Source organism: Naumovozyma castellii, chromosome 2, assembly GCF_000237345.1.
Source record: "Naumovozyma castellii chromosome 2, complete genome".
NCBI lineage: Eukaryota > Fungi > Ascomycota > Saccharomycetes > Saccharomycetales > Saccharomycetaceae > Naumovozyma > Naumovozyma castellii.
Window position 1 is genome coordinate 1218674 of NC_016492.1, and position 23461 is coordinate 1242134.

The following is a 23461-nucleotide window of genomic DNA, read 5'->3' on the forward strand; positions in this document are numbered from 1 at the left end:
TATAAAAGTTAGTTATATTATAAATTAAAAATTTATTCATTAAATAAAAAGTACTCTATTGATTTTGTAGGTCATAAAAAATTGATTAGTTGACAGTTAACTCCACTAATAATCTCTTGAATTCTTTAATTAGTTTGTCATTTTCTTCCTTCGTTCCCACTGTAATTCTTAAACAGCCGGTGCAACCTAATTCAGTACCTCTAAATCTAACCACAACACCAGCTTCAGTTGCCAAATGGAAATATAATTTCTTCGCTAGATGGTTATCACCTTTATTAATTCTAATCATAATGAAGTTTGCATCTAATCCACCCACATACTGATCGTCTACATATTCCAACGCTGTCAATGCCTTCAACAACCTTTGTTGTTCACTATTTATCAATTGTGCATTCTTTTCCATTAATTGAAGGTTATCATCTTGAACAGCCTTTAAAGCATACGTTGCTGCTAAACATGAAATGTTATAAGGTGCTTTCATCGCATTAAGAATCTTAGCCAATTGTTTGGAAGCGTATGTCATTCCTAGACGAATACCAGCCAACCCGAAAGATTTAGATAATGTTTGCAATACTATTAAATTTTGATATTGAGTCACTAGAGGTGCAAGTGATCCACCACAGAAATCAATATAAGCTTCATCGACAACAACTAACCCATTATCCCAATTTTGGAGCACTTTCTCAATTCTTTTAGTTTCAATCTTGACACCGGTTGGGTTTCCTGGGGATGTGATGAAGACTAATTTAATTAATGGATCATTCTTCAAAATATCCAATACTTTATCTGAATTTAATTGAAAAGAATTATCTTCATAAATTAAGGGACATTCTACAACTTCAATGTCATTGATATTCGCACAAACTGAATACATGGAATAAGTTGGTGGTAGTACTAAAATTTTTTCCTTAGCAGGTACACAACAAGCTCTGATTATGGCGTCAATACTTTCATCGGACCCAACACCGAGACAAAGATTTTCATTTGTCAAGGTAGCCAAGTCACGGTCTTTGAAAGCACTTGTAGTATTACGATATTTAGCCATTGCAGTCTTGAATTCTACTTGGTGAGGGTCTGGATAACGGTGTAAATGAGCATCCTTAGGAACGTCGTGTTGAGTTGGGCCATGAGCATTTTCGTTAGCGTCTAACAGGACACCTTCCGTGAAATCGTCTCTTGCACAATGGTATGCTTCCAAATTGTAAATCTTGGGTCTCACTATTTGCTTTAAATCGAAAGTCATTTTATATTTTTAAAAACCTAGGGTAGTATGTTAGGGGGTGGGTGTTGAAGATCTTGAAATGTAACTTAATACTAGTAAGACAGTTTTCTTATATTAGTAAAGGTTCACAAGCGGATGAGTCAAGTAGGATTGAAAATCAATGATATGTATGACACACTTGTAAGGATATCGTTCTACGCACGTATGTTACTGGGAAGATTGACCGAAATCATTTACGTATTCATGGAAATTTTATTATTTGAGAGCGAATCTAATTTTAATTTTGCTCGGCCGACGATTCTTTGACTTCTTTTTCCGATTTTGTTGATTTGACACATGAACAATGAACAATAAATCAATATCATATTTTTGCTTGCAATAAGTCTATATTATCTTGAACATATCAGCATGAAGTATGGTTCATCCAACTTGCATAATTCTTAGTTCCCGTAGTTTCACCCGCCTTGACAAAACATATTTGTTGGTGGACAATTTGAAAGACCGCCTACCGTCAAACAACCTTATATACACTTTAATTCCCTTGAAAGAACAAAGGATTACTATAACCTGGTTTTCTATTGCCTTGTATGAGCACTCTTCCCTTTGTTTACTCGTCGATCAAAATGATAAGCTCGGCGGCTAAACGCGTTTTGTGGTTTTGAAAAAGTGTTTCCCAAACGTTTTGTGCGGGCGTTTCTGAGGAAAAAATGCGCCGTTTTACTTTTGTTTCCAAAAAAAGAAGTTCGATGTCTCGAGAATTTGCATTGTTGAAGCATTTTTTGACATATTGTATTAATAGGAACACCTCGTATTCGTTCTTGGTACATGTTAGAGGTTAAAGGATAGTATAGAAACTTTAACAGACCAGTTTGACCATCAAGATACTCCCAGGAAACGATCAACAATGTCCTCCAGATCAATCATGACACTAATGCCCAGAGACTTACCCAAGTTGGTTACAACTACGTCAACTTCAACGACACCAACCACAAATCCACAATCAAGCACAAGAGCAACTTCAACCTCGTTATCAAATACAGCTGCTACAACAAGTTCACCGGGTTCTAGTCACGCTTTTCCAAGTTTGAGTACCTCCTCTTCCACCTCCACTTTACTCACATCGAGCATAACACCCCCCTCTGCTAAAGACAATCCATTTATTATAAATAATGGGAAAAACGTTAACGGTACTGTATTCATTATTGTGGGATCCGTTTTGGGTGCTGTTTTCGCCATTCTTTCACTTTGGTGGGGGATAACCACTTACCTTTCTTATAGAACTGCTCATCGCCAATCTATTCTTACAGAGAAATATAATGCTCCATATAATATTCAAAAGGTGGTTTCCAATGATTCAGATTATTCCGTGGAGATTGATACTGAAAAGGGATTGGAAAAGCCTTCCAATAAAGCCTCTCCGATTGTAAGTCAAGAAAGTAAGGAATTATTGAAAAGAAGTAGTTTCCTCAGTGGCTTTTATGATTCATTCGAAGATTCAGTATTGGATACTCCTATAAGTAATAACAATGTAAGAAATTCACTTTTCGTTTCTCCCACTGAATTAATTCAAATGCAACGTCATGTACCTATGAGTTTCCCACATTTTGACGAATCTGCCATTTCAGTAATTTCTTCAATGTCAAACACGAAAAGCAATAGTAATAATAAAATTGATGTTAAATTACAAAAACCAGAAAAGGCAATCACCCCAGAAAGATTAAAGAGAAATTCTGGCATTTCACAACATAGTGAGTACAATAGTAATAATAATAGTGGGAACGTAACACCTCCAATAACAAGACCAGTATCAATGAATCCCAGAAGGAAATTTACACCTTCAATGTATTTAGACAGTTTAGGTGAGAACGATGTTTAAAAATTTTATACTTTAATGTTTTTTGTTTTTTGTTTTTTAATTATTAATGTGTTACAAATTTTTATATAAGAATGCTACTATCAACGTCCTACATTAAAATACATCCACTTCCACTGTCTTCATTGGTATTATCCGCCACTTGTGGGCCAGCAGTTAATGCTACTCTTGCTGCTTCCGTAAAGGCTTCATTAACACCTTTATTTAATTTAGCGCTACATTCTAAATAACGTAAGGCACCCACTTTTTTTGCCATGGCAAGACCTTCTTCATAGCTTATTAGATTATTACCATTATTTCTTTGATATTCTTGTTGTTGCAAGTCATTAACGCTGTCCGTTTGTGATTGTTGTTTAATGACGCCCGGCGTAATGGCACTTCTTTCATTATCATTATTCCTTAGATCACATTTCAAGGCGACAAGGACCAACTTGACACCTTCACAATGGTCAGCGATTTCACCTACCCATTTATGTTGTACATTAGCCAATGAATCACGAGAGTCTATGCTGAAACATAACATTATAGTATGCGTATCGGAATATGAAAGTGAACGTAGTCTATCGAATTCTTCCTGACCTGCAGTATCCCATAGCGATAAAGTGATATGCTTATTATCCACGAAGATATCATGAATGTAATTTTCAAAAACTGTGGGTTCGTAAACTTCTGGGAAATAACCTCTTGTGAAAACATTCAATAGGGAAGTCTTACCACAGGCACCATCACCTAAGATAACGATCTTCCTTTCAATTGCCTTGCTGGAAGTCGACGAAGAACCGCAAAGGAAGGCCATATTGGAATATGTGACGTTGTTGTTGTTGTTGTCGTTGGTGTGTGTCTTTGTCTTTTGGTTCTTGGCACTTTAACGTGTCGATTATTTATTTTCCCGTTTCCTCTCTGATCATTATTTTTTTTTTTTTCGTCCAGTGTGGAAGAATTTCTTGATCTACTGAGTTTTGAAGAGTTGAGGCGGGTAAGGCAATCTTGTCATAATATTTATATATATTTTTCCCCCGGCCAACGAAGAACGAAAAAAACCCAACTACAGTATCATATTAGAAAAGAAGTTGATTCATTACCAGTTAAACGCATCAAATAAGTTACCCACATTACTCATACTCGCATTCCCGACCCACGAGAACCACACCTTCTAGAATAATCAAGGAGAAGCATTACGTTTTAACTTCCGGGAGAAAAATGCTCGTAAGTTTAATCCCAACCAGAAAATATTACATACACACATTCAGTCCCTGAGCTAATGACGACCACATTATTACACGAACGGGCAACGCGACTTCTGTGGAACAATCAAGCAACGCATGCAGGGTATCACAGTAATCCAACAAATCGTGCGTCAGATTCTCCCGATGATTCAACCTAAATATACTTTTGGAGCACCCATTGACTAACTCACTGGGCCCTTTCCCGACCGTGTTGGCGTGGGCTGTTCAGAAAATGCCGCACCGGGATGCGGTTCTCTGACCTCAACGCAAGGCGCTTTGACGTCACGTGTGACGAGGTTCCCGTTCCTGTTGGCCTTGTGCGGCGTGTTCTCTGGCCCCCTAGGCACGTGGCACCACCGCCGGGGCATGCTCTCTTTGCCAGTTGGGTTGGGTTGGGTATTGTGCTTGCCCTGCGTTGAACCCATCCGTGGTTTTTGCCCCGGACAGCAAGAGGACGTAATTTACATGATGTACGTTAACTAGGCAAGCGTCCGTCCGAAAGAGGTAAAAAAGGTAAATGAGTGGGCCATTTGCGGTCTGGGCCAAGCACTCCTTGAAGGAACCACCTGAAACTCGTGCGCGCTTACAGCTTCTTTTTCCAGAAAATTATAAACTGATCGTTCTAGTTCCTTTACAAGCTCAAGAAAATTTTGCCTTCCCTATTGAAAACGCGAAGTCGAGCTTCTCAGATCTCTATTCTAAACAACGCCCCCTGCGCGCGTTCTGAGCAAACGAATCAAATCGTGGCTTATGAATACAGGAAGGATATTCCACGCAGCCCTATCTGTGTGCCTCTTTCCTGCTCTCCTTATTGTTTACTGTACATATCCTCTTTTCCTTGCCGCTTTCGCGATTTGTCTTGGAATGAAGATCTACTTTTGCAGTTTTCTTAGCATAATAGATTTCGGAATTATAAAAACTTTGTCGCATTCGAAATCTTATTTTCCACAAACTTTCCCCGTTGCATGCATCCTCCTCCTCCTCCACTCTCTCTCTCTTCGCATCTCTTGGTAACATCTCTCTTCCCTTTTTTTAATATTAATACCGCTGTTCGACGGTGATAATTATTACCATCTTTCATTCTTACTTCTTTGCCAATTCAATCTCTTTATGAACATTTACCAACAAAAATAAATCAATCAAGCATAAGATAACAAGGAAAATTTAAATGAACTATGGATAATAATCATAATAATATTAATATCCTCAATTCAAACAATAACAATAACACTACCAACAACAACAACAATAATGCGGGAAAGGATGGAATTTATTCAATGACAAACCCTCAATCCACAGAGAACGTCGACGCTTCCGCAAATCCATCCTTGGAAAGTACTGATTTTAATAGTAATGATGCTAAGGAATCACCAGTATCGTCAGTGACATCCATCGGCGATAATGGAAGTGCGAGTGGGAATTCCTCTTCAACAATGAGTTTGAAACATACGAGGAAGAAATGGAAAGAACATGAAGACATTGCATTCTTAAAAGTCTTAATAAATAACTCTCAATTGTTAACCTATGTGGAATATTTTAAACCAATGAAAAATTTCTGGATTAGATTATCTCACATTCTTAACGTTCAATATGGGTATGAAAGAAATCCAAGACAATGCCATGATAGATTTAAAGTCTTATATTTCAAAGCTTCCAAGGCTGAAAATACACAAACTTTACTAAGTTATTCAAATCCCGATGAAATGATAAATTCAAAAAATGAATTGGAATATCGTTTATTTCAATTAATAAACACTTTCAGTTATCATAATGGCAATATAATATTAAAACATCAACATCAATTAGCCAATGAAAGTGAAAAAAATATATTGAATCAAGATATGACTTTACAAATCAATCCGGTTTCAAACCCATCCTCAGCATCTTCTGTGAATAGTATAGATAATATTTCTAAAGTACAATTTCTTCAAAATCAAGGACCCAACCAAGCACAACAACAGGGTGTCTCTATTCCAAATCAACGACAATCACAATTTATTCCTCAAAATGAACAAATCTATAGAGATTCCATGAATCAAATGTTAATAATCAATGAACTGAAAGAACAAGTAACTGTACTAAGAAATGAAGTTAATATTCTGAATAATAGAACCGTGGAACAATCAAAATTTATTCAAACAATATGGTCAATGATTCAACCACAATTGAATCCAGGTGGTGGGCCTGGTACTATTACAATTGCTGCACAATATCCACAATATGAACCGCAAGATAAATTCCCTCCCCTTCGGAGGTATCCAGGCGATCAACCTCATTAAATGAAAGAAAAACAAGAAACAAGAATCAATCGTAAGATGATGTGTAGCTTTACTATGACCCCTTTAGAATTGTAATAATAATAATAATAATAATCATAATCATAATCGTAATAATATATTAATATACTAATAATAATACTAATACTAATAATACTGATAAAACTACAAGATGTGTAACGAATATTTTCTCTTTTTAAAATTGATTATATAAAATTTATTAAAATTATTATTGCCATATCTTGTATGACATTAAACACTGAAATGCTTTTCTGGAGTGGGTTTTTTCTGTAACAAAGAATTTTCCTGTTGTCTTCTCTTCAAAGCCAACTCTTTACCTCTACTTACTGGTATTAGCAGTAAAAGAGACGAAGAGGTAGTTAAAGCTGCTAAAAATGTGAAAACACCACCATAGGTCATCCTATCCACCATCTTACTCAAACAAGCAATAAAGATAGCTGCTAAGGAGCATCTGAATAAATTCAGACAACTAGTAGCAGTGGCTGCTTTTGATGGGAACAAATCTACAGCTAAAGTTGTTGACATTGTCAATATACAATTGGAAAATAATGACCCAAACCCACTTGTAACAAGAACGGCCGCTAAGGGAGCCTTAACACTGATACACCAACCGTATGCACAAAATCCCAGACCACTTAAAATTAAAGTACCAAAGGCAGGTTGAATTCTAGCTTTGAAAATATTGAAAACATACTTGGGATCATTATCCATGATTTCCTTGACTTGTTCCATATCATTATTATATTCTTCTAACAATATGGTTTCCTGCTCCTTTTTCCATTGTCTATGCTTAATTATTTTGCGTCTATAACTCCAATTTAGATACCTACCCGATGTGACGACACTAATTAAAGTACAAATACCAGTAGGTAAATAACATAGCCCAATTTTGGCCACTGTTAAATGGTATTTTTTACTCAATACGGTTGATAATGCCGTTTGATGAGTAGTCATTTGAGCATATTGTAAGCCAGCAACAAGTAATACAATATCCACTTCAGGTATCTTTAAGATACCAAGTGGCGCTAGGAAACTTATTTTCACTTTGGGTTCTAAAGTCTCCAAATCAGGATTATCTAAATGTAATCTTTTCCTCAAAGGTGGGAAAAGCAAACTTGGTGATCTATTAAATCTGGATTTTGGAATAATTGACCCATTACCAGCAATCGTTCTCTTCGTCTCTGGTAAGACAATAAATGATGCTAGTAAACAAATCCCAGAACCAATGGCTAAAAACCAAAAAATTGCTCTCCAACTCCATGTACTAGAAATACCAGCACCAATTAAAGCACCAAAGGAATTACCAAGAACTTGAAACCCGGAGACATAACCCACATAACCACCTCTCTCTGCCCTTGTTGTAACATCACCCATAATACCACTATTGATAGCGATCACAGGTGATATACCAGCTGCTTGCAAACATCTTAAAACAATAATTTGTGGATATGTTTGAGCACAAGCTAATCCCACACAGGCACAGAAGTACACTGCTACGGAAAATAAAACCACTGGACGTCTCCCCAGCGAGTCAGCTAACCCACCCATTATACTTGGTGAAAGGCCTTGAAATATAAAATAAACAACAACTGTAATGTTAACAGATTCTTCACTAATGTCAAATAATTTTTCAATGACTGTTAAGACAGGATAATAGATTGAACTAGCAATAGATGAAAAGAAACCAGTAAATGCACATTGCACTACAAGGATCATTTTTTCTCTAGGGCCAAATCGAGAGTATGGAGCCGTTGTGACATCCGGCTCATCATTTGTCGATTTTGTTCTAACTAGTGAATTTTCGTTTGGTATTGGCGCTGGATGTTCAAGTTGATGTGGATCATGTAATTGTATTGGGTCCCCATCTCCAGAATTAACACTGTCGTTAATTGAATTGGCAAAACTTGAACGAGCGGACAAATCTTCCTCGTTTTTTAATGCATACTGTTCCAGTTGAGGTTCTTTTCTACCTCCCAAAGGTTTTTTAAACTGCATACTATTATGATGTTATTTGTTCATCTTGCTTATATAAGAACTACTTAAGAATAGGCATCGATCATATAATTTACGAGAGCAAATGAATCATTTTAAATGCAAGTAAACGCCAAGAGTTCAAGCCTTTATATACGGCATCGCAGGGAGCTGAACAGACAATCTGCGATATTATAATAGAAAGATGGTATGACAGGGAGCCAACTTGAATGAGTAGTTTTTACCCCCCATGCAATTACGTATATTCCATATCCGTCTTAGATCCGCCTTCTTTTTTGAAAAATTTCGGACGAATTTTCGGCCGGGGTGCTGTTTTCCGGTATCCGGACACCCCCTTCTCCGAGAATCGGAGAACGACTTTTTGACAGATTTATTAGGGCTTAGACAATGTAAAACCTACTTTCGACAATGCCAGACACCCTGGGAGCCAGGGATTATTGAATGTGTCAGCTAATACACCCACTTGTTCCAATAGTATCGATACTTTCTAATTGTTGGGAAAAAGGAGCATAAGAAATGCTATTGATGTTGTATGTGGTTATATTGGCAATTAATTTAACGATGGTATATTAGAAGATATAAGTAATTATAGATGTGTAAGCGTGTACATGTGTATATTTAAAAATTTTGGGAAAAACATTCATCTAACTAAGAATTTTGAATACAGACTCATCATTTCTGAAAAGGAAAGATTATTAAAGTTCGTCTCACCATCAGGCGACGTTCACTATGATATTGAAATGAAGTTAAATAAGTTGAATTGAAGTACATTGAAGTAAAAGGTATGCAGTGCAGTGAAGTGAAGTAACATCAAGTGAAGTGAAGTAAAGTGAAGTGAATTAAAGTTATGCAAAAAATGCTGTATACTCCTCACAATTAAGTTGGAGGAGGATGCTTTGGGGTATGAATCAAAAAATTTACTGGTTTTGCTGGCATATTCGTAGAAGGTCCTCTTTGAGGTGACCCCGATAGTTGGGGTATCATAACAGAAGCACTCTGTGATCTTCGGTGACCCACAGGTCTACCGTCATATATATTTTGTTGTCTTTCATACTGATTAAATGAACCTTCCTGTGGCCCATTTTGTGATTGCGGAATGACCATAACAGGTTGCCTTATATTTGGAGAAAAATATGTCGGATGATATTGCATTGGTACCCTGGAGTAGCTTGGATTAACATTAATGTTTTCATTTTGAGGGTTTGGATTTCTTCTATCATCAATATCACCGCGGGAATGCTGACTTCTCAGACTTCCTTGCATACTAGGTTGAAATGGATACTGTACCGAACCTTGAATTTGTGGTACATACCACTGACCATTAGCAAAATACGGTTGTGGTTGTGGTTGTGGTTGTGGTTGTGGTTGTGGTTGATTGTATTGGACAGGATGCATTGGAGGGCGTTGTTGAGATTCCTGTGAAAATTGTACCCGATGACCGGCATTATTAATTGGTGTATTAGATTCAGTTGTAGGATATGTAGATTGTAAGACGTCCATTTCTTTAATCGACGAAATTTCAGATTTATATCGTTTGTGACTTCTAGGACTAGCATATTGATTTAAATCAGGGCTTTTTCTTTTCAAAGACGAGGTTTCATTTTTTGAATTAGTCACAAAGCCTAATATAACTGATATGGTTTCCTCAGTAAATTTTTCATTGTCATTTATCTCTTTGATGACAGAATGTAATCTATCAATATTTGATTGTCTTAATTCCTCCAATTTTTTCTGTTCTCTTATTTGACGTATTTGAAAGTATTTATCGAATATTCCAGATTCAATTGGCCCCAATTTTGATGGATCTTCAATACCTAGTTCCTTCAAAATAGCAGTATGAAGTGATGAAATAATTGTTTGGGTTCCTGTAGGAGGAATGGTTAAACCTTTTGATTTGTCTGCATCTCTTGATTCAGTTGATTCTAATGAATTATTCAATTTTTCTGATCGTTGTGGGCCTTCGTTCGCCCCAGTCCTTATTTCAGCATTGGCCGTATCGTTTTTATTTATCTTATTTTGATCAGGATTGGAGATGCTTTTCGAATCCATAATAATATGATGGCAGATGCCTTTTTAAGGATAGAATGTTTGATCAGTTAACAGATAATTCAGTGAATTGTTGAAAAGGTTCAAAACAGAGAGCCAAAAGATTCGTTTTGACTAGTATGTTTCTCAACTGAAACTTTAAGGTCCGTTAATATTGCTAGTACTGGGGCGCCAAAATTAGATCAAATTTAGGTCTTGTGATGGTCTTGGTTTGGTTTGGTAGGTTTCAGGTTATAGATTTGTGTTGAACAACTCCTTTGGAAAACAGAATGATGTAGATATAGGGCTGGACTTTTCTATCTATTTTTGTTGAAGAAATGTAAATCATAATTATGAGCTGTCAACAAGTTGCCGTGGGTCTAATATTCCAATGTTTTTAGAAAGATCAAACGATTTGATGGGAGCGACGCGAGGAGGATAAAAATTTTGACTCTTGTATGGCATTAACAAGAATGTAAATAATGAAAAAAATTAGATTTTAACGTAATATATAAGGATAAAGTTACAAAGTAGTATATGATATAAGAATTTTAGTCCATAATAGAGTGCTCGAGGAATTTTTTAGGTAAATTCAGGGTCATTCTTCTTGAAAAAAAGGAATTATTATTATTCCTTAATTGTACAATACAAATTTAGCTTGACCGGATGTAACAGCGACGGTACAACCATCTTCACCTCCGACAAAGCTACCATTCTCGTAGTAACATTCGCCGTTCACAGTAGATTGGTCGTCAGCAGCAACAATTTTAACGTTGAAGTTTAATGCGGCTTTGTTATTTGGATTTGGAATTAATGACAAGTAACTTATCCCACCTGATGAACCAGCACCAAAATTCAATGGAGCCCAATTACCTACACCAGATCCATCAGTACCCCAAATACAACCGTCTTCCACTGAAACACCGGCATTGTTAACGTAATATTGAGCGGATGTTTTCATTCCTTCCCAAGTGTAGTATGTATCTTCGTCTACCACTGTTAATGGGACAGTATTACCAGCATCAACATAAGTTGGAATGACCATATTTTCAGTACCTGGATAATCAGTTCTACAAATGGCGACACCTTGACTTAATTCTGAAGAGACAACTGCAGCATTAACCCCCCATTCACATAGATAATCTGAATCAGTGTTAGAACGATACAAGTACCCATTTTGACATAACAAACCACCCACGGATCTACCATCAGAAGGTTGGTTGGAAGGCCATTGTGTTTTGGACATACCTGCCTGACAGGCGTACGAGCAATATGAACCTTCCTCGCATGAACCACCAGTGGAACTGTCAGTGTTTTCGACACCTGACCAGCCACCTTCATTTAACCAAGATATAGGAATTACACCTTGACCAGATGGGAACTGACTACAGGGGATGGTTCCGTCTTCAAATTTTTCTGAAGGACCTGAGTATGAGGCTAAGTCACCCGATATACTGCTTGAGGAGGAGGAAGAGGAGGAGGAAGAGGAACTTGAGTCAGCAACTGCCGGGGCGGCAGCTGTTGCTGCAGCAGCTGCAGTAGTTGATGTAGATGATGTAGTTGTTGTAGTTGTCTGTTGCTGTTGAGTTGTTGTAGATGTGCTTACTGTAGAAACAGCAGAAATAACATTTGCTGTTGTTGTAGAGTGAGTTGTTGGTGCTGATGATATTATCGAGTTGAGAATAGATGCTGCTGAAGGCTGTGTATTGACGCCTTGAGTTATTTGATTTCCATTTCCATCAACGATGACAGTCTCGTAGACGTACTCCACTGCAACTGCTCTTTTATGTTGATGGCCTGGGGCAGTGGCAGTTGTTGTACATTCGTTATCTCTTTTGAAGGCAAAACGAGGTAAGGCGTTTGCTAAAGAGTCGGCAGAAAGTAATGAGAGTGCAGCTAAAGTGGTAACTGATACTTTCATGATTGGTAAATGATTATAATTTTATTTTAGATTGAATGTGTGTTGAATGAGATATACTATATGGTTTCGGTGACTACTTATAGGTGCAGTTAGATGCGCCAAGATTACATGTACTTCTTTTTTATATATAATCGATTACAAACAAGTCAATCCTCTTGGGAGCCCCGGGAAGTAACAGTTCCTCGAGGCTCCGTTAACATTATAACGTTGTTAAGGATCTACGAGGCAAGCAAGCACATTTAACCTTACGTGTTTTCGTAAACAATAATTAACCAGCCTATTTTATTTAGAATGACGCGAAAAGCAAGCACGCGTTAAGAAAATATACCTGAAAGGGTAATAGCAGTTTACGCCACTAAATTCGCCAAATGGAGATATTGTTATAATTAGCAATAAGTAGAAATATGTAATTAAATATGTGACTAGCAATTTGCAAAGGAAATACCCAAGAATTATGTAAAATATCAAAACGGTTATCATGGTAATTCAATCTGACTTTGTCTTGGATTCCGCCTTGCTCTTTAATGCCTCAAACACTTTGTCAAGTTTGAACTTCTTGCATAATCCCCATTCTAATAAGCTATATGGAACAAGCATCATCACATAAGACATAATGGTTGCTAGTTTTCCCCTATAAACATCCACAGGATCCTTGTCACTCAAAATGTCTTTAATTAATTCCTTGGCATAGACATCTGCAGGCATTGGATGGTGGTTCTTAGCCATCGATTGTCTGTATTCGAAGGCCTTTCTACCTTCGGGAAAATTGTAAACTGAATCATCAGGCAATGGTCTTGTGTCCGCAATGTTTGTGGCAACGCCACCAGTAACCACATTGATGACTCTTACACCGAATGGTTTCATTTCAAGATGTAATACTCTAGCATATTCATGAATGGCAGCTTTCGTGGCAGAATATATACTTCCAAAAGGGAAAGGAGTTATACCTGCCAACGACCCTGTAAAAACAATGGTCCCTCTTGCCTGGATTAGATACGAAGCTAGTTCCCTGCACATATTGACATGACCAAAAACATTAACTTTGAAGCATTGTTCCATCACGTCGTTAGTAACATCTAAGGCAGGGAATGTACAACTCTGACCAGCATTATTGTAAAGAAGATCCAATTTCCCATTAGGTAGTTCCTTTTCCAAAAATACACGGAATTGTTTGACTTCATCCTCCTTGGATATATCCAATTGGTAGGGTTTTATAACAGCTTTCGCCAATTCGGTTGTCAATTCTGGGGCCAGATCGTTGATTAAATCATCGATAGGTCCCAATCTTCGTGCACATGCATATACAATAAAGCCATTTCTTGCTAACTCTTTGGTGATTTCGTAGCCAATACCGGATGATGCCCCGGTTACAATGGCAGTTTTTCTGGATTCAATGGTTGTGGAAGACATTTATAACTAATTTTTATTACCAACAAGTTCTAATTTAGACTTTTTGTAACAACAAAGGATACACTCTCTCTTGTCAAAGTGTAGAGAATGAAAGGACCTCTCAAAGCTTATAGATCACCTTCCTTTTCCCCAAAGTTAGAATTTTAGGAGGAGAAGATTTAAGAGCGTGTTTGCAGCGGCTGCAAAGAAAATTATCCCCGCACTATAATTCTAGAGATAACGTTATATATCCAAACAGCTTTGATATGTAGAGATTAGAATCTCAAATTAGAATATAGAAATTAAATATCATTATAAATATGTATAGACTAGAGTATATTTTATTCATAACTCCTGGTTTTCGAAAATTTTCAAGAAATGGTAAGCTAACATCCTCATAAATCGTTGGGTTATATTACATGAAATGTTAAGTGGATTACTTACTGCCCGAAAACGTCCTTTAGGAAAGCTTCTTCTTCGGCAATATGTAAGCTCTTAGAACCAGCAGCAACAGCACCGCTTGGGTTTCTACCACAATACCTAACAGTATGATTCTTATAGTTCTGAGTCTCTTGCAAAGTAGTTTGTAATCTTGGTGCGGCGTATGCCCAACCACCCATATTTAGAGGTTCTTCTTGACACCATACAAATTCCTCTAGGTTTGGATATGAATCAATAGCGTCCCTCAATTGGGCAAATGGGAATGGATGCAATTCTTCAATCTTCATTAAAGCTGTACTCTTATCACCGATGGTTTCTCTCTTCTTATGTAATGCTGTGTAAACTTGACCACTTAATAGTACCAATCTCTTGGTTTCTTCCTTGGTACCAATTGCCCTACCATGTTCAACATCTTCAATGATCCACTGGAATCCACCTTCAGTAAACTCTTCTAATTGAGATCTTGCCAATGGATGACGTAACAGTTGTTTGGAGAAGAAAAGGATTAATGGTTTTCTAAATTGACGATGTTGTTGTCTTCTTATGATATGGAATAAATTAGCTGGTGTTGTTGGGTAAACAACTTGATAATTACAATCTTGATGTTGTCTTTGTAATTTCTCCTCAGATGGGAAATACCTTGGGTCTTCGTTAGCCATTTGTAAGAATCTTTCTAACCTACCAGAAGAATGTTCAGGACCTTGACCATCATAACCATGAGGTAAAGAAAGAACCAAACCTGATCTTTGTTTCCATTTTTGTTCACCACCAGCAATAAATTGATCTGTAATAACTTGAGCTGTATTAGCAAAATCACCAAATTGAGCTTCCCACATGACTAAGTAATCTGGTGACGTCAAAGAATAACCATATTCGAAACCCATTACACCATATTCAGATAATGAAGAGTTACAAATAGAGAAATCAGCTTGCTTGGCACTTAAATGCTTCAATGGAACATATGTATCTTCTGATTTTTGATCATGTAATACAGCATGACGTTGAGAGAAAGTACCTCTTTCAACATCTTCCCCAGATACTCTAACATTATAACCTTCAAGAACTAAAGTACCAAAGGCTAAGGCTTCCCCAGTAGACCAATCAATACCTTCACCTGTAGAAATTGATTTACCTCTATTTGTTAGGATTCTCTTTAAATTCTTGTGTACTTCGAAATTTTCTGGCCATGAAGACAATGCTTTACCAATGTCTTGGATAATATCAACGGAAACGTTAGTTGGATTATGTGGTAAAATTTCAGTAGCTAATTCCTTTGGAGATTTGAAATCTTCCCAAGCAGCAGTCAACCATTCTCTTTGAGTTGGAACGTAATCCTTGGATTTTTCAAATGCCTTTTCAAATAAACCCCAAACCCATTTCTTGTGTTCGTCAATATCGCTCTTGGTAAAAGATCCCTCTTTGATTAATTTATCAGTATATTCATCGATAACAGATTTCTGCTTAGCAATTTTTTGATACATTAATGGTTGAGTAAAGGAAGGTTGATCAGTTTCATTATGTCCATGCTTTCTCCAACCAACAACATCAATGATTGCATCAGTATGGAATTCATTCCTCCATTCAGCTGCTAAATTGAAGATAAATGTAACTGCTTCAATATCGTTTGCATTACAGTGGAAGATTGGAGCATCAATAGCCTTGGCAATATCCGATGGATATGGTGTGGATCTTGCAAATCTTGGATCAGTGGTGAACCCAATTTGATTATTTGTTATAACATGAATGGTACCACCTGTAGAATATTCTGGTAAAGTTTGGAAACCCATGGTTTCATAAACAACACCTTGTCCAGCAAATGCTGCATCACCATGTAACAATACACCCAATGCTTTAGTTTGATTTTTTAGATCACCTTTAGCATGTAATAGAGCTCTAGTTCTACCAAGAACAACAGGATCTTGAGCCTCTAAATGAGATGGATTAGCTACCAATGACAAATTAACATATTTACCTGATGTAGTTGGTCTTTGATAGTTCATACCTAAATGATACTTAACATCACCAGAACCTTCAATATTGTTGGTCGTAGTAGTTCCTTGAAATTCTGAAAAGATGGATTCATTTGGCTTACGAACAACATTAGATAAAACGTTTAGTCTACCACGATGAGCCATACCTAATACAACATCTTCTACCCCGAGTTCCACAGAACGATCGATTAATGTCTTAATACCAGGAACAACAGCTTCCAAACCTTCCAGCCCAAATCTCTTTTCGTTAGGGAACTTGGTAGATAAGAATGTTTCAAAAGAAGTTGCCCAGGTCAATCTGTCCAAAATTTGTCTCTTTTGATCTATGGTATATTCGTAAGGTTTTGGAATCTCAATTCTTTCCCTTAACCATTCACACTTCACCTTTGATGGAATATGGGTATATTGGATCCCATAAGAAGAACAATACAAGCTTTCCATATCGGCAATAATATCTCTCAATTTCATTGTAGTCTTGCCATTCTTGGCAAATCTTGGTAGGATACCAGGACCTAGGATAATTTCTCTATCCAAATCCTTTTCTGTGAAACCGTAGTAATCTAAAGTTAATTCAGGAGGCACAGGTTTATCTTTACTATCCCCGAATGAAAGACCTAAAGGATCAATGTGAGCCTTCAAATGGCCTCTAACTTGGTAGGCTCTGCATAGAAGTTGAACTTTCAAATGTAAGGAAACATTTTCATCCATACTATTTGAGAGATGAGCAGATGGAGCACCAGGTAGCGATGCAACAAGAATGGGAGGAGCTTGGAATGCATTAGAGGCAGCTACTTTAGGATTACTCATATTTTTGAAATATGCATCCCATGAAACATGAACTGAAGATGGATCTTTCTGCCATGCTTGATACATTTCATCAATATAAGATGAATTTGATGTAGATAGGAATGTATCCGAACCAGTTGTTAAGCATCTTGTAGCGGTAACTTTTGAAGCATACTGTTTGAGCAGAGCTGATTTTATTAATGATTTAGAACCGTGGCGGTACAATGGCCTAGAAATAGCTCTTAACATAACGGCTATTCTGTAGTATAGTTATTGTAATTATTGTTCAATTTGTGTTCGAAACTTTGCATGTAACGAACTACTGCTTCTCTTGTGTTTTAGATACAAAGGAATATATATAGTAGTAGTGTCGAATCTGAGTGAATTAATTCTTACAACATATGAAATTACGAATCAAAGAGTGGGGCCTAGTCCTGTAGAACGGGTGTTCCAACTTCGATATTTCCTTGTGATTGCTGCGAGAACCTTCCTTCCCTTAGACCGCGAAAACGGCAACTCCGCGTAGAAGCGCTTATTGGTCCAATCAGCACCAATAGAATCATATTCAACAGTACCATTGGTGAAGTGAGTTAACGCCTTGAACCCAATAACTTTGACTTCTACGTAACTAAGTAGGTCTGTAGTCTGTCATTGTTTGGTGTAGAACCGCCACTCCGGTTATAGGTTCCACAGGTTATTCCTATCATTCCCAAGCACTCTAAATAATCTATATGGTACTGCGAAAGCTGACATTCCTAAGTAAACCATAGTTCCTTATACTTATTCAAGAATAGTTCTTTAGATTTAGAACTTTAATTAATAACGATAATATTCTTCTGAATAAACTTCCTTATTAACTTGTAAAAATATGAATAAGATAACTACGATTAAAAGTGAAGAAAAGAGCTTCAATTAATAACAATTGAAAATACTTTGTGCAAAAACAAATTTATCTATTTAAGGAAAAAGAATGGTTGAATCGTAAACATTTGGCTCTGTTTTATTCGAGCACTAACAACGATTCATCTGGCTCGATCAAATTCATGATCTCCCCAACCTCCCGAAAATGTTATTGACATAATCGGAAGATATCATCTCAGCAACCAGCAGATACACAATTACATAATTCATTAATATTATTAAATAGCACACTCACTTGACATTCATCAAACAAAAACCGAAAACTTCATCGCAGAGAGACTTACATATCTTCAACGATACAACCCTTGTGGGAAACGTAAATACCGTCCAAAAATTTACGGATATCCTTGTTTCTGACCCTGCAGATTTGTTGAATGTCAGCAGCGTTTTGAGAAACTTCTTCAACAGAGTTACCAGATAAGACAATTTCATCCTTGACGTTAGTGGAGAATTCAATATCGACACCTTCTCTAACTGGAACTAATCTGACCTTCTTGTCACCCAAGAAATTTCTGATTTCAATGAACTTAGCACCATCCTTTTCTACAACGTTAACGTTGATTGGGAAATGCGCATAGACATATCTCATCTTGTACTTGTAACCCTTAGTGACACCAGTAATCATGTTGTCAACCAAAGCCTTAACAGTTCTCAAAGCAGCGACGTGCTTTCTGTCACCATTGTGAACAGTAACCTTGATCAAGGACTTGCTGATCTTAGTGAAGGTAACATCAATATGCTTCAAGTTCTTGTTCAAGACACCTCTTGGACCAGTAACCTTGACAATTCTAGATTTGATGTTAACGGTAACACCTTCTGGGACTTCAATGGATTGTTCAGTTTGAATGTACTTCATTTCTACTTGTATAAGCTTGGTTGTTTAGGGAGACTTCAAATATCAAAGTGGAACTAAGAAAAATGGAGAACTGCATTTTAGAGAAAAGCTCAGCTTTTATAGAACAGTGGTACCATGAAAAAATTTTCAAGGGACCAAAATCAAGAAATTTTGCGTGTGTCGCTTCTTCAAAAAACAAAAATAAAAATGGACCATACAAAAAAAAATACAGGGTATAAGTTATTTCTTTGATTCTAGGGATCAATTATATCGCCTATTAATATTACAATTACTTAAAAACTATGGACAAAGTATATATATGTGTGGTGCAGACTATATAGATTTTATATCAGATTATTCTTCTTGGTGGTCTTTGAACCATTGGTTCACAAATTCGTTTAATTTGTCAGCGTCATTATAGACCCATGAACCTTCTTCATTGTAAAATCTGGCATTATTAAACATCGTTTGCATATCTTCTTTAACCTCGGAAAGATTCTTGTATTCACCCCTCTTACATTTCCTTAAAATGGTTTCCAATGCCATTGGATTTTGAATAATGACATAATAATCTGGGTATAACTTCTTGGATGGCAATTGTTCGAAGATCCCTGTAAGGGGATGACCGTCGGTATCATCAAGCTGTTCACGCATGATAGCTAACAGTTTCTCGACTACAGGTGTGCACTCAGATGCCAATGATTTCTTTGCTTTCTTTCCCTTCGCTTTAGTATTATTAACTTTGTTAGAGGTTTTCTCTGGTTCAACATCTTCGTTAATAGTTCCTTTACCATTGCCGTTAAGTTGATCAGCATCATTAGAAGACACAGATTCTTCTTTCTTCCCTCTTTTCATTGTGAGCTTTATCTTCAACTTGGGTCTTTTATTTTCAGTAGCTTCTGAAATACTAGTCTCATCGTGATTTTCTAATGAAGCATCATGCTCAACATGCTCCACAGCTTCCTTTGCCTTCCTTTTCCTTGTTTTACGTTTGGGTTCTTGGGGAATTGCTGGTTCTTCTGGCCCATCGGGTAAATCTTCATTTTCGACTTTATCATCAGGGATAGCAGCATCAACTTCAGGGGTATTTTCTAATGTTCTTATTCCAAGATCCTTTTCCTGCTTGCTCCGTTGTCTCCTTTCACGAGCTTCCCTTCTCTTCTGAATAGCGCCTTCCAGTGTTTCATCCTCATTTTCCACAGCTTCTAAGAATTGTTCTTCAGTTAACCCATCATCGTAATATACTCGTTTCATCTTTCTTATTCTCCCTTCAGCAACAGGTTCTTCTTTCAAATGATCAGAAATATCTTCAGTAAAAATCTTTGGAAGTTCATCAACTTGGATAAGTCTTGGCAGAGGAGCAGAAAGTCCTTCAGCTTTAGCCTCACGTCTTTCCTCTTTTGTTCTTTCCTTATCTATCTTATCGAAAAGAATTTTCTCATCTTCATTACGAGCTAACATTTCATTTAACTCGTCATCATCTAATTCAGCATCGTCATCATTATCTTTAGTGGATTCGTTTTCAATCAATCTTCTCAAGAATGCTTCTTGTTCTTCAGCAGTAGATTTGTTATCAAATTTACCAGCTTGAATGACCTTACCATCAATATCCAGCTTCTGCATAGCCCTTTCGAGAATAACTTCTTCCACGGAATCAGTCGTAATTAATCTTAAAATTCTAACTTCATTCTTTTGACCAATTCTATGAGCTCTATCTTGTGCTTGCAAATCCTGATGCGGATTCCAATCTGTATCGAAGATAATGACTGTATCGGCTGTTTGAAGATTTAAACCTAACCCACCTGCTCTGGTAGACAGTAGGAAACAGAAGTAATCAGAATCTGGTGCATTAAAATCATTTAACATACCGGTTCTGTCATCAGCTTTAGTACTACCATCTAACCTCATATACTTCAAATCTTTCATTCTCAAGAAATCTTCCATGATATCCATAACTTGTGTCATTTGGAAGAACATTAGAACTCTATGGCCTGCTGCCTTAAATTTAGGTAAGACACGATTTAATAGTTCAAATTTCCCAGAAACTCTGTACAATAGATTACTATTGGCTCTTGTTGGATTAATAACACCTTCGACTTCATCGAAGACAAATGGATGATTACATATCTTTCTCAGTTGCATAATCTTATTATTCAAACCCTTAATACCACTCTTTGTGGCACCTTCAGTACCTTCACCAAGGAATAATGCATTATGTTTTAGCATTTGCTCATATAATTGTTGTTGTAACCCAGAAAGTTTACATTTGACCACTTTTTCAACTTTATCAGGTAAGTCCTTTTCAACCTCCTTCTTCAAACGACGAAGAAGGAATGGTCTTAACACTTTGTGTAATCTTCGAATAACCAACAACGTTTCTTCTTCTGTCAATTCTAACTTTTCACCAGTACCAGTATTAGCAAATGGTGTGTTGAACCAATCTTCAAATGTCTTTGCCGAATTGAAAATCTTGGGTAGAACAAAATTTAATAATGCCCATAATTCTGGTAAATTATTTTGCAATGGTGTACCAGTTAAAATTAATCTATGCCTCGTCTTGTAATAATGAGTAATAGTATAAGATAACTTCGACTGGGCATTCTTCATTCTATGACCTTCATCTATAATCATATGGGTCCATTCATGCTTAGCCAATAATGCTCGGTCTTTAATGATATATTCGTAAGTTGTCAACAAGACATCGAAATTTCCAATTCTAACTTGATGCTGTAGATTACGTCTTTGATTTGGTGTACCTTTATAAATTACGGTATTCAATGATGGGGCCCATTTCTCAAATTCTAGTGTCCAATTAGTAATAGTTGATAATGGAACAATTACTAAGTATGGACCAGGATCCTTCTTTTCCTCAAATAGGTAAGTAATAAGAGAGATAGATTGGATAGTCTTACCTAAACCCATTTCATCGGCAAGGATACCGTTTAGATGGTTATTGTATAATGAGACCATCCATTCTAAACCACGGATTTGATATTCCTTTAGGGTCCCACCAACAAGCATAGAAGGTTGTTTGTCAATTTTTTCTTTGATTTGGTGAGCTACCTCATAATAATCAGTTTTTTCTCTTTCTTCATCTGTAATAGGTGGAATCTCCTCACCCCTCAATAATTTTGCTTCATTTTGTTGTACTCTGACTGCTTGTGCCAAGGAATCCAAAAATGAATTCGTTTGTCTCAATAATTGGGTAATTCTTGTATCTTTTGTTTGATCCAATAATTTCAAATATGCCTCTTCATCGTTAGATTTCAAAGCTTGTAAACGTTGTTTTGCGGTTCTTTCAATTCTTCTCTGTTCATCTTTTTCAATTTGACTATGTACTGACTGACATATTTTACCAAACTGAGCGCAACGATCACGATGATTAAATGTAGAATTTTGATTTTCTTGCACAAAATCAATAATGCTATAGATTTTCTTTAGATGCAAGTTCCTTTCCTTCTTACGCTTCTCTAGTAGTTGTTGTCTTTCTAATTCTTCAGCCAATCTTACTGTTTGTGGCACAATAACTTTAGGTCTAATTTGAACAGATCTTTGAGCAGCTATGGTAAATGGAGAGTCACGCAAATATGGAATAGAATGGTGTGCCTGTCCTGTAACATTGTTAATTAACTTTTGTCTTAAAGACTTTTGTTTGGTTAGCATTTTTAGACTTTTCAATTCGATTAGAGCTCTAATTTTTAGATTATCGATGTTTGATGGTAGATCGCTTTTGGTAAGAAATTCCAAGCAATCATCCAGTGAATAAGAACCTAGGTTTGCAGGTAGTCTTTCCAACTCCTTAATCCTTTGTGCAATTTGTTTTGAAATCAAATTTTCGGTTTCCTGTTTACCTAGATCGGTTTTAGTTATGTTTGAGAATTTATCAAGTAGTCCTAGACTCCTAGCATTTTCGTTGAAATCAAAGGTTAGTTTGATTGGTTTTAAAACATCAGAGGTATCTTGAGCATCTTTAGCATCTTGCATCTTATCATCATCGAGTAAAATTCCATCAGGAATGTCCATATCTCTTTCTAGAAATTGTAAGGCTAATAATTGTCTTTGCAGAACCGCTTTATCATATTTACTCTGCTTAATATTTGCATCACTTCTAATGTCATTTAACTTTTCAATGTATTCATCTTGCTCATGAGAGATATCAGAGAAGGTTTTTTCTAATAATCCGATTTCAAATTTATTTGCTTTAGGTTGTTCTTGAATAGCACGGTATCTGTAAATCAGTTGTTCTAAGTGATTTTTAGATTCCGGCTTGGGTATTGAAAAGTTCGGTATTGACTTCTCTGTTTCAGTATTGTTACTATTGCTGTCAAGCTTGAAATTTACCTGGCTTACAGGGCTTGCTGTTACTGTTGTTGCTTCTAACATGTTCCTAGGGTAAGTCAAAAATGGCTGTCAAAAAAACAAGATCCCTATTTAAAAAGCTTCTCGTGTATGTCTTTCGTAGGTATTCCCCTGTTTTCCACTTCGTGTTTTTTGTCAACAATGTCAGACACACTTTCTCTTGACTTTAATCTCATTGTAAAG

The 23461-nt window shown here is 36.6% G+C and overlaps 11 protein-coding genes across 11 annotated transcripts; 2 read left to right on the forward strand and 9 right to left on the reverse strand.

Annotated features, from left to right (window-relative positions):
• Positions 1 to 85: 85 nt before the first annotated feature.
• Positions 86 to 1243, reverse strand: HIS5 (histidinol-phosphate transaminase; the record flags this gene model as incomplete). Its single annotated transcript, XM_003675051.1, has 1 exon — positions 86 to 1243. One exon carries the CDS (start codon positions 1241 to 1243, stop codon positions 86 to 88), a length of 1158 nt encoding a protein of 385 aa, XP_003675099.1.
• Positions 1244 to 2126: 883 nt separating this feature from the next.
• PRM5 (pheromone-regulated protein PRM5) lies at positions 2127 to 3098 on the forward strand (the record flags this gene model as incomplete). Its single annotated transcript, XM_003675052.1, has 1 exon — positions 2127 to 3098. One exon carries the CDS (start codon positions 2127 to 2129, stop codon positions 3096 to 3098), a length of 972 nt encoding a protein of 323 aa, XP_003675100.1.
• An 88-nt stretch (positions 3099 to 3186) lies between these two features.
• Positions 3187 to 3891, reverse strand: RHO3 (Rho family GTPase RHO3; the record flags this gene model as incomplete). The annotated part of the gene is made up of 1 exon (XM_003675053.1): positions 3187 to 3891. One exon carries the CDS (start codon positions 3889 to 3891, stop codon positions 3187 to 3189), a length of 705 nt encoding a protein of 234 aa, XP_003675101.1.
• Positions 3892 to 5496: 1605 nt separating this feature from the next.
• RPI1 (Rpi1p) lies at positions 5497 to 6600 on the forward strand (the record flags this gene model as incomplete). The annotated part of the gene is made up of 1 exon (XM_003675054.1): positions 5497 to 6600. One exon carries the CDS (start codon positions 5497 to 5499, stop codon positions 6598 to 6600), a length of 1104 nt encoding a protein of 367 aa, XP_003675102.1.
• A 249-nt stretch (positions 6601 to 6849) lies between these two features.
• NCAS0B06480 (MFS transporter) lies at positions 6850 to 8613 on the reverse strand (the record flags this gene model as incomplete). The annotated part of the gene is made up of 1 exon (XM_003675055.1): positions 6850 to 8613. One exon carries the CDS (start codon positions 8611 to 8613, stop codon positions 6850 to 6852), a length of 1764 nt encoding a protein of 587 aa, XP_003675103.1.
• An 873-nt stretch (positions 8614 to 9486) lies between these two features.
• POG1 (Pog1p) lies at positions 9487 to 10659 on the reverse strand (the record flags this gene model as incomplete). The annotated part of the gene is made up of 1 exon (XM_003675056.1): positions 9487 to 10659. One exon carries the CDS (start codon positions 10657 to 10659, stop codon positions 9487 to 9489), a length of 1173 nt encoding a protein of 390 aa, XP_003675104.1.
• A 610-nt stretch (positions 10660 to 11269) lies between these two features.
• On the reverse strand, positions 11270 to 12556 carry SIM1 (putative glucosidase SIM1; the record flags this gene model as incomplete). Its single annotated transcript, XM_003675057.1, has 1 exon — positions 11270 to 12556. The coding sequence occupies one exon, from the start codon at positions 12554 to 12556 to the stop codon at positions 11270 to 11272; it is 1287 nt and encodes a 428-aa protein (XP_003675105.1).
• Positions 12557 to 13042: 486 nt separating this feature from the next.
• Positions 13043 to 13966, reverse strand: AYR1 (acylglycerone-phosphate reductase; the record flags this gene model as incomplete). Its single annotated transcript, XM_003675058.1, has 1 exon — positions 13043 to 13966. The coding sequence occupies one exon, from the start codon at positions 13964 to 13966 to the stop codon at positions 13043 to 13045; it is 924 nt and encodes a 307-aa protein (XP_003675106.1).
• A 419-nt stretch (positions 13967 to 14385) lies between these two features.
• KGD1 (alpha-ketoglutarate dehydrogenase KGD1) lies at positions 14386 to 17412 on the reverse strand (the record flags this gene model as incomplete). Its single annotated transcript, XM_003675059.1, has 1 exon — positions 14386 to 17412. The coding sequence occupies one exon, from the start codon at positions 17410 to 17412 to the stop codon at positions 14386 to 14388; it is 3027 nt and encodes a 1008-aa protein (XP_003675107.1).
• Positions 17413 to 18364: 952 nt separating this feature from the next.
• On the reverse strand, positions 18365 to 18940 carry NCAS0B06530 (60S ribosomal protein uL6; the record flags this gene model as incomplete). The annotated part of the gene is made up of 1 exon (XM_003675060.1): positions 18365 to 18940. The coding sequence occupies one exon, from the start codon at positions 18938 to 18940 to the stop codon at positions 18365 to 18367; it is 576 nt and encodes a 191-aa protein (XP_003675108.1).
• A 333-nt stretch (positions 18941 to 19273) lies between these two features.
• On the reverse strand, positions 19274 to 23302 carry STH1 (RSC chromatin remodeling complex ATPase subunit STH1; the record flags this gene model as incomplete). The annotated part of the gene is made up of 1 exon (XM_003675061.1): positions 19274 to 23302. The coding sequence occupies one exon, from the start codon at positions 23300 to 23302 to the stop codon at positions 19274 to 19276; it is 4029 nt and encodes a 1342-aa protein (XP_003675109.1).
• Positions 23303 to 23461: the final 159 nt, after the last annotated feature.